At 47.6% G+C, this 12,609-nt stretch overlaps 5 protein-coding genes across 5 annotated transcripts; 4 read left to right on the top strand and 1 right to left on the bottom strand.

Annotated features, from left to right (window-relative positions):
- The first annotated feature begins 81 nt into the window (after window positions 1-81).
- On the top strand, window positions 82-1,631 carry LOC6619622 (ras-related protein Rab-13). The gene is made up of 4 exons (XM_002043801.2): window positions 82-422; window positions 693-985; window positions 1,046-1,159; window positions 1,231-1,631. The coding sequence occupies exons 1-4, from the start codon at window positions 299-301 to the stop codon at window positions 1,339-1,341; spliced, it is 642 nt and encodes a 213-aa protein (XP_002043837.1). The 5' UTR covers window positions 82-298; the 3' UTR covers window positions 1,342-1,631.
- Window positions 1,632-2,827: 1,196 nt separating this feature from the next.
- Window positions 2,828-4,690, top strand: LOC6619623 (serine/threonine-protein kinase Nek8). The gene is made up of 5 exons (XM_032722693.1): window positions 2,828-3,528; window positions 3,592-3,730; window positions 3,794-4,077; window positions 4,132-4,305; window positions 4,361-4,690. Exons 1-5 carry the CDS (start codon window positions 2,843-2,845, stop codon window positions 4,587-4,589), a joined length of 1,512 nt encoding a protein of 503 aa, XP_032578584.1. The 5' UTR covers window positions 2,828-2,842; the 3' UTR covers window positions 4,590-4,690.
- A 1,261-nt stretch (window positions 4,691-5,951) lies between these two features.
- LOC6607808 (serine/threonine-protein kinase Nek8) lies at window positions 5,952-9,016 on the top strand. The gene is made up of 9 exons (XM_032722689.1): window positions 5,952-6,673; window positions 6,737-6,875; window positions 6,939-7,222; window positions 7,277-7,450; window positions 7,506-8,015; window positions 8,078-8,246; window positions 8,304-8,489; window positions 8,543-8,775; window positions 8,830-9,016. Exons 1-9 carry the CDS (start codon window positions 5,988-5,990, stop codon window positions 8,972-8,974), a joined length of 2,526 nt encoding a protein of 841 aa, XP_032578580.1. The 5' UTR covers window positions 5,952-5,987; the 3' UTR covers window positions 8,975-9,016.
- LOC116801738 (trichohyalin-like) lies at window positions 9,006-11,224 on the bottom strand (the record flags this gene model as incomplete). The annotated part of the gene is made up of 4 exons (XM_032722959.1): window positions 9,006-9,574; window positions 9,643-10,068; window positions 10,121-10,270; window positions 10,599-11,224. Coding segments are annotated over 4 exons (1,602 nt in total), but the record flags the coding sequence as incomplete, so codon positions are not given.
- Window positions 11,225-11,228: 4 nt separating this feature from the next.
- On the top strand, window positions 11,229-12,003 carry LOC6607810. The gene is made up of 3 exons (XM_032722694.1): window positions 11,229-11,314; window positions 11,369-11,542; window positions 11,598-12,003. The coding sequence occupies exons 2-3, from the start codon at window positions 11,454-11,456 to the stop codon at window positions 11,824-11,826; spliced, it is 318 nt and encodes a 105-aa protein (XP_032578585.1). The 5' UTR covers window positions 11,229-11,314; window positions 11,369-11,453; the 3' UTR covers window positions 11,827-12,003.
- Window positions 12,004-12,609: the final 606 nt, after the last annotated feature.

The raw sequence follows: 12,609 nt of genomic DNA, 5'->3' as shown, positions 1-12,609 counted from the left end.
ATTAGCACGAGCTCCGGACTGATTCTGTTGTGGAAACTGTGAAAATTTACAACAAATCCGTGTGACGCCGCTGCAACTCGAGCTGGAACAGCTGCGAGCAGCAACAAACAAGCCAGGCCAGCGGATACATAAACAAGCACAAGCTGCAACCCGCTACTACCCCTCGTAGCCAAAACGAACCACCACCACCACTTGCACCACCCAACTACCAATAACAACAACGCCAGCCCATCTGTAACTGAAAACCTCCGCAGTTAATATTACAATTCCTAACGAAAACTCCGCCAGCTCCGTCAACATGGCACTGGACTTTGTGGCCACCTATAAAGTTCTGGTGCTGGGCGACTCCAATGTGGGCAAGACCTGCATCGTCCACAGATATTGCGATGAAAAATACTACGACACATACATCTCAACGATAGGTAAGTGCTCCCAATGTGGTCACATCAGCCCCCGAAATAATAGTTCCAAAATTGATTTGGAAAATATAATGTTGAAACACTATCTGCCATTTACAATAGAGTTACTAATTTGGAAATTGGACACTTATTTGACGCCTATTGACTTTGAATGGCTCAATAGTCAATAGTTTCCCATACATTCCTATTTGTTTTGAAAACTATTATTTCTACCTTGGCTGTAATCCGCCTTTGATGTGCAGTAACCCAATAGCATCCCATTTTATATTCCAGGCATAGACTTCAAGCAGAAGCTGATTAACCTTGATGGCGTGCCTATAAAGCTGCAAATCTGGGACACGGCTGGCCAGGAGAGATTCCGGACATTGACCACGGCGTACTATCGGGGCGCCATGGGCATCCTACTCATGTACGACGTGACCAACCTGGAAAGCTACAACAACCTGTCTTACTGGTTACGCAACATACAGGAGAACGCTTCGCCGGACGTGGTTAAGGTGCTGGCGGGCAACAAATGCGAGTGCTCCGCCACCCAGCGCATGGTGGACAAGGAGAGGGGCGAAAAGGTAAGTGACTACAGGAAGTGCAGCATCGACACCAATAACACCATCCTATGCTCTCTCCAGATTGCCGAAAACTTCGATATGCCCTTCTTCGAGGTGTCTTGCAAATCCAACATCAATATCGAGGATGCCTTCCTGTCGCTGGCCCGTAAAATCCGCGAGCAAAGGGAGCGACGGGTAAGATGCCTTAAAATAACCCAATAGTTAATAGGTAGACAACCCACGCTAATACTTCAATTTTCTCATAGGGGGACAACTTTGATAACGACGAGAGCAAAGACAAGAAATCACCCGGCTCCAATGGCCTAGGAACCTTCAGTCTGGGCAGCCTTTCCGGCGAGAATCGCTGCACCTGCTAAATACTGAGCGATGGATTACGATGCGATCGCAACCGCAAACCGCAGAACCTGAACAAGTTGTCCAAAGCTATTGAGCGTTGTAGCATTGTGGCCAAGTTCGCGAACGGGCCACCTTTTAGATGCTGCCTGCATTAAAGTGAAGCGTTCAGATTGTGCATTTTAAGGTACACTTAGTCCAAGAGAAGATAGCATAAATGTTTTAGCATATTCCAGCAAATACATAACGGTCGATTCCAATAATTATAATATAATGCTAAATATAAACACATTTATACTCGTAAGAAATGAAATCACGTCTATGTGGGGAATTGTGTTTTTTTACAGATAATATTATCACTTTGAGACTTCCCTAATTGACCTTTTGTTCTTATCAACTTATTTATATTAAAATTTTTATAAATATAAACCTTGTTTTTCAAGGCACCATTGACTAGATTCTTTCTATCGCTCAGAATGATCGTTGCTCAAGTTCTCATCTTCGGACTCGTCCTCCTGTTAAATATATATCCACCGAATTGCCTAAGACCATGTAAGAATTTAATGTATACATGAAAATAATATTTAGCCAGTGCGAATAAGTGTTATGCGTAATTATACCCGTTACTCATAGACTAAAAGGGTTTACTAGATTCGTTGAAAAGTATATAACAGGCAGAAGGAAACTATTCGGGCCATGGCATACATTTTCTTGATCAATAAACGAGTCAATCTGAATATGTCCATTTGTCTTTCCGCCCGTATAAACTTCAAGATCTCAGGAACTATATAAGCTAAAAAGATTAGGCACGCAGATTTCAGAGACGTAGACGAAGTAAATTTCTATCGAACTTTTTTCCAAACCGTCCAGCTGAGTAACGGGTATCTGATAGTCAGGGATCACGATGAATGCTATCGTTTCTTACGAATGCTATCGACGTTATCCCTCTCTCTCTTGTTTTCTTTGAATTTAGTCTAAAATCTTAATATTTTAGGTTGGGGTAGTGGACCTCCTTGGAAAGAAGGCTAACAGGATAATGACATTGAAGGACAAGCAAAGCAACGATTGGAACGCCGCTAATTTTGCTATTAACTCGAAATACATATGTCAACAATAAAGCATATACCGTGTGATGTTTTGATTTTTGAGAATGAATTTTAGGGATATATGTAGCATTATGTTTAGAACAATTACTTAAACGATTTGTTCATTTTGATTTTCTCAAACCACTTGAAACTGAGAAATTAACATCGATTATTCAGAATCGTGGCCCTGCAAATATTGTCGCCCTCTTTCCGCTCCAATTGCTTCTGATTGTATCCCCTCGTTCCGAGCTGTCCAATTAGCGAGCCCACTGATAACGCGAGCACGGGTCCACCCAAACAGACGTCATGTCACCCACTTTATCTAGCAACCATTGTGACCACAACTATGACTGGAACATGCCAAAGGATAATTATACAATAGGCAGGATACGAATCGATTTTGGACGGCAAAGGCGTAGGTTGTGTCCAGTCGAAGGCGATGAAGAAGTTCCGGGCCAAGGCGAGCTCCCTGCCCATTTTCAACGGTCGCACAACCGACGCCACCACACTGACCACGAGTTCGCTCCAGTTACCCCTGGGTCAGACTACGCAGCGGAAGCAATCGACTTGCACTCGTGTGCTGCCCACGGTTTTTACCATTACGGACGGCACCACCGGAGCGGCGAGTACCTCCTTGGCGGAGGCCATGTCGAGCAGTAAGGCACAGGTGCCCAACCGACAGGAGAGCCTCCTGCAGCTTAGTGTTACACGGGAGGCGGGAGTGGGCATGGCAGGACCTGAATTGGCTAACTATGAAAAGGTGCGGGTGGTGGGCCAGGGATCCTTTGGCATCGCCATCCTCTACCGACGCAAGTCCGACGGGCACCAGATCGTCTTCAAGCAAATCAACCTGAGTGAGTTGACCCCGCCTGGTCGGGATCTAGCCATGAACGAGGTTGAAGTCTTCTCGAAATTACATCATCCGAATATTGTGAGCTACCTCGGTAGCTTCATCAAGGACAACACTCTGCTCATCGAGATGGAGTACGCCGATGGAGGTACACTGGCCCAAATCATCGCCGAGCGGCAGGGAAAATTGCATTTTCCTGAACGATATATAATAGCCGTATTCGAACAGATCTCCAGTGCCATCAACTACATGCACTCGGAGAACATCCTGCATCGGTAACGAAGTCATTGTTATATATTCTAGAAGATAATTGATTACCATATTCGTTTTGAATTCAGGGATTTGAAGACCGCTAATGTATTTCTGAACAGGCGAGGCATTGTGAAAATCGGAGATTTTGGCATATCCAAAATAATGAACACCAAGATACATGCCCAGACTGTTTTGGGCACACCCTACTACTTCAGTCCGGAGATGGTAATAGGTTTAATGGGTCGGTATATGTATGTCACTGTACCCTAATACTGCCATGGTTTCCAGTGCGAGGGTAAGGAGTACGACAACAAGAGTGACATTTGGGCTCTGGGCTGCATTCTGGGCGAGATGTGCTGCCTGAAGAAGACCTTTGCTGCCGCCAATCTATCCGAACTGGTCACCAAGATTATGGCAGGGAACTATACACCCGTGCCTTCGGGTTATACATCGGGACTGCGCAGTCTAATGTCCAATCTGCTTCAAGTGGAGGCACCACGGCGACCTACCGCCTCAGAGGTATTGGTCTACTGGATTCCGCTAATATTCCGTAGCCTGGGAAAGAACAAAGGGTATTCCTGAATTCTCGTGCCACCAGCAGCTCTTGAACTCTCACGATTTCGCAGGTACTCCTACGAGGATGATGTGGGAGGTCGGGGTAGCGACCAATTGACTGCTCCTGATCCAGCCGCCGCCCACAGCAGTGTGTCTATGCAGTTGGAATTGCCCACCGCCCAGACGGAGACAAAGCAATTGATGATTGCGGATACAGCGGCGCCGCACGAGATCCTCGAGAAACGGTAATGGGTTAGTCAACGTCCACTCCGACGATATAATCCAGAAGCCCACCTGCAGATCCGTGCTATACCAGCTGAAGGCCTTCGGCACCTGCTTCAGCATGGCGCCCATCCAACTGCCGCCGAAGGCTGTCATCGTGGACGTAACCATGTCGGATTCCCACTTCGTGGTGGTCAACGAGGACGGATCGGCATACGCCTGTGGTGAGGGCACCCAAGCTATTGAGCGTTGTAGAATTGTGGCCAAGTTCGCGAACGGGCCACCTTTTAGATGCTGCCTGCATTAAAGTGAAGCGCTCAGATTGTGCATTTTAAGGTACACTTAGTCCAAGAGAAGATAGCTTAAATATTTTAGCATATTCCAGCAAATACATAACGGTCGATTATACATGCATATTGTCTCGATTCCAATAATTATAATATAATGCTAAATATAAAAACATTTATACTCGTAAGAAATGAAATCACGTCTATGTTTTTTTACAGATAATATTATCACTTTGAGACTTCCCTAATTGACCTTTTGTTCTTATCAACTTATTTATATCAAAATTTTTAAAAATATAAACCTTGTTTTTCAAGGCACCATTGACTAGATTCTTTTTATCGCTCAGAATGATCGTTGCTCAAGTTCTCATCTTCGGAGTCGTCCTCCTGTTAAATATATATCAACTGGCGAATGGCAAAAGGGATGACGTGGAATGGAGGAGTGCGAATAAGTGTTATGCGTAATTATACCCGTTACTCATAGACTAAAAGGGTTTACTAGATTCGTTGAAAAGTGAAAAAATAGAAAGTAGAAAGTGAAATAATGAAAAGTGTTGAAAAATAACAGGCAGAAGGAAACTATTCGGGCCATGGCATACATTTTCTTGATCAATAAACGAGTCAATCTGAATATGTCCATTTGTCTTTCCGCCCGTATAAACTTCAAGATCTCAGGAACTATATAAGCTAAAAAGATTAGGCACGCAGATTTCAGAGACGTAGACGAAGTAAATTTCTATCGAACTTTTTTCCAAACCGCCCAGCTGAGTAACGGGTATCTGATAGTCAGGGATCACGATGAATGCTATCGTTTCTTACGAATGCTATCGACGTTATCCCTCTCTCTCTTGTTTTCTTTGAATTTAGTCTAAAATCTTAATATTTTAGGTTGGAGTAGTGGACCTCCTTGGAAAGAAGGCTAACAGGATAATGACATTGAAGGACAAGCAAAGCAACGATTGGAACGCCGCTAATTTTGCTATTAACTCGAAATACATATGTCAACAATAAAGCATATACCGTGTGATGTTTTGATTTTTGAGAATGAATTTTAGGGATATATGTAGCATTATGTTTAGAACAATTACTTAAACGATTTGTTCATTTTGATTTTCTCAAACCACTTGAAACTGAGAAATTAACATCGATTATTCAGAATCGTGGCCCTGCAAATATTGTCGTCCTCTTTCCGCTCCAATTGCTTCTGATTGTATCCCCTCGTTCCGAGCTGTCCAATTAGCGAGCCCACTGATAACGCGAGCTCGGGTCCACCCAAACAGACGTCGTGTCACCCACTTTACCTAGCAACCATTGTGACCACAACTATGACTGGAACATGCCAAAGGATAATTATACAATAGGCAGGATACGATTCGCTTTTGGACGGCCAAGGCGTAGGTTGTGTCCAGTCGAAGGCGATGAAGAAGTTCCGGGCCAAGGCGAGCTCCCTGCCCATTTTCAACGGTCGCATAACCGACGCCACCACACTGACCACGAGTTCGCTCCAGTTACCCCTGGGTCAGACTACGCAGCGGAAGCAATCGACTTGCACTCGTGTGCTGCCCACGGTTTTTACCATTACGGACGGCACCACCGGAGCGGCGAGTACCTCCTTGGCGGAGGCCATGTCGAGCAGTAAGGCACAGGTGCCCAACCGACAGGAGAGCCTCCTGCAGCTTAGTGTTACACGGGAGGCGGGAGTGGGCATGGCAGGACCTGAATTGGCTAACTATGAAAAGGTGCGGGTGGTGGGCCAGGGATCCTTTGGCATCGCCATCCTCTACCGACGCAAGTCCGACGGGCACCAGATCGTCTTCAAGCAAATCAACCTGAGTGAGTTGACCCCGCCTGGTCGGGATCTAGCCATGAACGAGGTTGAAGTCTTCTCGAAATTACATCATCCGAATATTGTGAGCTACCTCGGTAGCTTCATCAAGGACAACACTCTGCTCATCGAGATGGAGTACGCCGATGGAGGTACACTGGCCCAAATCATCGCCGAGCGGCAGGGAAAATTGCATTTTCCTGAACGATATATAATAGCCGTATTCGAACAGATCTCCAGTGCCATCAACTACATGCACTCGGAGAACATCCTGCATCGGTAACGAAGTCATTGTTATATATTCTAGAAGATAATTGATTACCATATTCGTTTTGAATTCAGGGATTTGAAGACCGCTAATGTATTTCTGAACAGGCGAGGCATTGTGAAAATCGGAGATTTTGGCATATCCAAAATAATGAACACCAAGATACATGCCCAGACTGTTTTGGGCACACCCTACTACTTCAGTCCGGAGATGGTAATAGGTTTAATGGGTCGGTATATGTATGTCACTGTACCCTAATACTGCCATGGTTTCCAGTGCGAGGGTAAGGAGTACGACAACAAGAGTGACATTTGGGCTCTGGGCTGCATTCTGGGCGAGATGTGCTGCCTGAAGAAGACCTTTGCTGCCGCCAATCTATCCGAACTGGTCACCAAGATTATGGCAGGGAACTATACACCCGTGCCTTCGGGTTATACATCGGGACTGCGCAGTCTAATGTCCAATCTGCTTCAAGTGGAGGCACCACGGCGACCTACCGCCTCAGAGGTATTGGTCTACTGGATTCCGCTAATATTCCGTAGCCTGGGAAAGAACAAAGGGTATTCCTGAATTCTCGTGCCACCAGCAGCTCTTGAACTCTCACGATTTCGCAGGTACTCCTACGAGGATGATGTGGGAGGTCGGGGTAGCGACCAATTGACTGCTCCTGATCCAGCCGCCGCCCACAGCAGTGTGTCTATGCAGTTGGAATTGCCCACCGCCCAGACGGAGACAAAGCAATTGATGATTGCGGATACAGCGGCGCCGCACGAGATCCTCGAGAAACGGTAATGGGTTAGTCAACGTCCACTCCGACGATATAATCCAGAAGCCCACCTGCAGATCCGTGCTATACCAGCTGAAGGCCTTCGGCACCTGCTTCAGCATGGCGCCCATCCAACTGCCGCCGAAGGCTGTCATCGTGGACGTAGCCATGTCGGATTCCCACTTCGTGGTGGTCAACGAGGACGGATCGGCATACGCCTGGGGTGAGGGCACCCACGGCCAGCTGGGTCTAACAGCACTGGAGGCTTGGAAGCACTACCCCAGTCGTATGGAGAGCGTGCGAAACTACCATGTGGTGAGCGCCTGCGCCGGCGATGGCTTCACAATCCTGGTTACCCAGGCGGGAAGTCTGTTAAGCTGCGGGAGCAATGCCCATTTGGCACTGGGGCAGGACGAGCAACGCAACTACCACAGCCCCAAGCTAATAGCCCGATTGGCAGATGTCCGGGTCGAGCAGGTGGCCGCTGGACTCCAGCACGTTCTGGCCTTGAGCCGAGAGGGAGCGGTATACGTCTGGGGAACCAGTGCATGCGGAGGCCTTGGCCTTGGAAATTATCAGCAGCAACAGTGGGTTCTTGGAGATTATAATTTATTATTGCCATCTATCTCTTAATACATAATCCCGCCAGGAAATTTCCCCAAAAGATTCTGCTATCGCATGTGAAGACCAAGCCATCAAAGATTTACTGCGGTCCTGATACTTCCGCCGTGTTATTTGCCAACGGAGAACTGCACGTCTGTGGTAGCAATGACTACAATAAACTCGGTTTCCAACGTCCGGCAAAGATTACTGCCTTTGTAGGTCCACAATCTTGAGTTACTAACTTATTCTTACCTTATAGTTCTCATGCACAGAAAAAAGTCCAACTGCCTCACAAGGTGACCCAGGCGTGCTTCTCGTCCACGCATTCGGTGTTCCTGGTGGAGGGCGGCTATGTCTACACAATGGGCCGAAATGCGGAGGGTCAGCGGGGAATCAGGCACTGCAACTCGGTTGAACACCCCACCCTGGTGGATTCTGTCAAGTCTCGCTATATTGTGGTTTGTATTATTCTGTGTAAGTAGAGAAATCCCCTTTAAACCGACGCCTTCAGAAGGCAAACTGTAGCGACCAGTGCACCATTGTCGCCTCGGAAGACAACATCATCACCGTTTGGGGTACTCGTAATGGCCTGCCGGGGATTGGTTCGACTAACTGTGGCCTAGGACTGCAGATCTGCACACCCAACACCGAACTGGAGCTGGGAAACAACACGGCAGCGTTTACAAACTTTCTGGCCTCGGTCTACAAGTCGGAGCTGATACTCGAACCGGTGGATATATTAGCGTAAGTTTAGTCATTTTGCAAAAGGGATTTTATATTTACCTGCACCTCCTGCAGCCTCTTCTCCTCCAAGGAGCAGTGCGACCGTGGCTATTACGTCCAGGTGCATGACGTTTATCCCTTGGCGCATAGCGTTCTGGTGCTGGTTGACACGACCACGCCACTAATATCCTCATACGAAGGCGATTACCCGCACGTATAGATTCATTAAATCCTACATATTTGTTTGCGCATTTCCAACGTAGTTAATACATCTATTTGTTTAAAAATGTAATTTATGTTTTAGAACTACAACTAACTAAAGTGCACTATATTAAGAGCAGCGCTCCTGGGCGCTGCTGGAAAAGTCATTCGGGGGGGTGTGTTGGATGTGGGGATGCATGTTTCGAAATTCGAATTGCCTCATTTTATGTAAATGCACGTTCCCTTGTAGCGCGACACTGGTCCGCTGTAGCGATCCTGGGCGGGTCGGCTCGCACCGTACATTCCGCCTGCTCCTCCGCCCCCACTCTGCCCTTGATAGCCGGATGAACGTTCGTTGTAACCGCGATCGAAGCGCGCGGGCACTTGCCGCCAACCGTTGTCGTCAACGGGAGCAGACTTTTGCCACGAATTGGTGCTGTGCATACTCGAGGACAAGCCGTTGTTGCCGTATGACTTAATTTGGTTGCCGCCGCCGCCGCCACCGCTGCCCAAGTGAGAGCTGCTTCCACCGGATGATGGGGCCCAGATGTTAACGCTGTTCGAGCTGCTGCCGTAGGCTCCCCCGCCGCCGCTGGAGTTGTCATAACGCTTGTTACCGCTATAATAAGAAATTAGAATAGTTAGAATCCAACGTAGCTAGTTTAATTTCGATGTTAAAACTTTTACAGGCTGTGGGAGTCGTCGCGTCTATAGCTCGATGTGTTGCTGCGATCAGAATCGTTGTAGCGCCCGCCAGTGCTGCTGGTGTTGTTCTTGTGGACGTAGGATCCGGTTCCGCCACCGCCTGTGTTGTTCTTGTGTAGATACGAGCTGCTTGAGCCGCCGCCGACAGTTCCTGAAAGTGGCAAATGACGCACTTCATCGCGCTTATAGTCGTCGCGCTTGCTAGAAGAGGAGGCACTATAATCGTTGGAGCGCTTCGTAGGCACGGCAGTGTAATCATCGACAGCGCCACGCTTGGATCCGGAAGAACTGCTGTAGTCGTTACGCTTGCTGGAGTAATCCAAACGCTTGCTGGAACTAGAATAGTCATCCAGCACGCGCTTGGTCGTCGACGAGGATCCGTAGTCATCGTGTTTTTTGTCATAGGTGCTGCAAAGGCATAATTGTAACTCGCAAGTTATTTTCTGTGGAAGAATCTTACCTGCGGGAGCTGACTAGATTCGTGTCGAACCTCGGTGGTGGTGGCGCATCAAAAATAGCTGTGCGCTTACGATCAGTAACCTCTCCATAGCGGTCGTCGGAGCGCTTGCTTACCCCGCGCTTGCCAGGATCATCGCGGGATTCCATGATCCTGTTTGTGTAAATCGACAAGATTGAGAGGAAGAGAGATGGAAGAAATAAAAGAGTTGAGTTAGTAATGCTGGTAATGTCGGTTCTGGAGGGAAGTGGGGGTATCAGACTCAGACTTTAGACTAGGATGCATTTGCCTATCAACGTTCAGCTTAAAAGCAATTTGAGTTGAAGAAACAACGTGGAGGCTGCAACTTAACACGCTAATCACAAGGACAAATGCTTTCCGAGAGAGTATAAAATAAATATATTGGTATATCTGTGTTGTCGCCTCTGCGTTGGCACGAGTGCAACGCATTACGGTCTGTTTTTGGTTTTTTTTAGCATACTTCATCTGTTGTCGCTTCAGCTCGAGGCGTTCCAGCTCGATTTTTTCTCTCTCCAGCTTCTGGCGCTCGCGCTCCATCCGCAAAAGCTCGGCCTTCTCCCGCTCGAGCCGTTCCCGCTCCACGGCGAGCTTGCGGCGCTCTTCCTGCAGACGCTCCTCTTCGATTCGCTGGCGCTCACGGGCCTCCCGACGGCGACGTTCCTCCTCACGCAGCTCACGCTCCCTTTCCCGAAGGCGCTGGCGCTCGCGCTCCTCACGTATCTTCTGGTAGGATAGCATCTCCCGTTGACGACGCTCGCGCTCCCTCTGGCGCTGCTGAATCTCACGGTCGACGTCGCGTGGATTGCGCCCCGAACGATGATCCTGACTACCCTTGGCGGATCGCTCGCGATCGTGGCGCGATCTATCCTGGCTTGCCAACGACTTGCCCCGGTCATCGTTGCGACGGCTGCGGTCCCTGTTGCGCTCCTTGCCATCACGCTTCAAATCGCCACCAACGGACTTGCTGTCGCCGTTTCCATCGCCGCCCTTCTTGTCATCGCCACCGTTGGAGCTGGAACCCTTGCCGCTACCAGACTTTTTGCCACTGTCGTCATCCTTCTTCTTGTTTCCGGCGTCCAATCTGCTTCAAGTGAAAGCACCACGGCGACCTACCGCCTCAGAGGTATTGGTCTACTGGATTCCGCTAATATTCCGTAGCCTGGGAAAGAACAAAGGGTATGCTTGAATTCTCGTGCCACCAGCAGCTCTTGAACTCTCACGATCTCGCAGGTACTCCTACGAGGATGATGTGGGAGGTCGTGGTAGCGACCAATTGATTGCTCCTGATCCAGCCGCCGCCCACAGCAGTGTGTCTATGCAGTTGGAATTGCCCACCGCCCAGACGGAGACAAAGCAATTGATGATTGCGGATACAGCGGCGCCGCACGAGATCCTCGAGAAACGGTAATGGGTTAGTCAACGTCCACTCCGACGATATAATCCAGAAGCCCACCTGCAGATCCGTGCTATACCAGCTGAAGGCCTTCGGCACCTGCTTCAGCATGGCGCCCATCCAACTGCCGCCGAAGGCTGTCATCGTGGACGTAACCATGTCGGATTCCCACTTCGTGGTGGTCAACGAGGACGGATCGGCATACGCCTGTGGTGAGGGCACCCAAGCTATTGAGCGTTGTAGAATTGTGGCCAAGTTCGCGAACGGGCCACCTTTTAGATGCTGCCTGCATTAAAGTGAAGCGCTCAGATTGTGCATTTTAAGGTACACTTAGTCCAAGAGAAGATAGCTTAAATATTTTAGCATATTCCAGCAAATACATAACGGTCGATTATACATGCATATTGTCTCGATTCCAATAATTATAATATAATGCTAAATATAAAAACATTTATACTCGTAAGAAATGAAATCACGTCTATGTTTTTTTACAGATAATATTATCACTTTGAGACTTCCCTAATTGACCTTTTGTTCTTATCAACTTATTTATATCAAAATTTTTAAAAATATAAACCTTGTTTTTCAAGGCACCATTGACTAGATTCTTTTTATCGCTCAGAATGATCGTTGCTCAAGTTCTCATCTTCGGAGTCGTCCTCCTGTTAAATATATATCAACTGGCGAATGGCAAAAGGGATGACGTGGAATGGAGGAGTGCGAATAAGTGTTATGCGTAATTATACCCGTTACTCATAGACTAAAAGGGTTTACTAGATTCGTTGAAAAGTGAAAAAATAGAAAGTAGAAAGTGAAATAATGAAAAGTGTTGAAAAATAACAGGCAGAAGGAAACTATTCGGGCCATGGCATACATTTTCTTGATCAATAAACGAGTCAATCTGAATATGTCCATTTGTCTTTCCGCCCGTATAAACTTCAAGATCTCAGGAACTATATAAGCTAAAAAGATTAGGCACGCAGATTTCAGAGACGTAGACGAAGTAAATTTCTATCGAACTTTTTTCCAAACCGCCCAGCTGAGTAACGGGTATCTGATAGTCAGGGATCACGATGAA

Source organism: Drosophila sechellia, chromosome 3R, assembly GCF_004382195.2.
Source record: "Drosophila sechellia strain sech25 chromosome 3R, ASM438219v1, whole genome shotgun sequence".
Lineage (NCBI taxonomy): Eukaryota > Metazoa > Arthropoda > Insecta > Diptera > Drosophilidae > Drosophila > Drosophila sechellia.
Note: the sequence above shows the minus strand (reverse complement) of the source record. Positions and strands in the feature narration are given on the sequence as shown.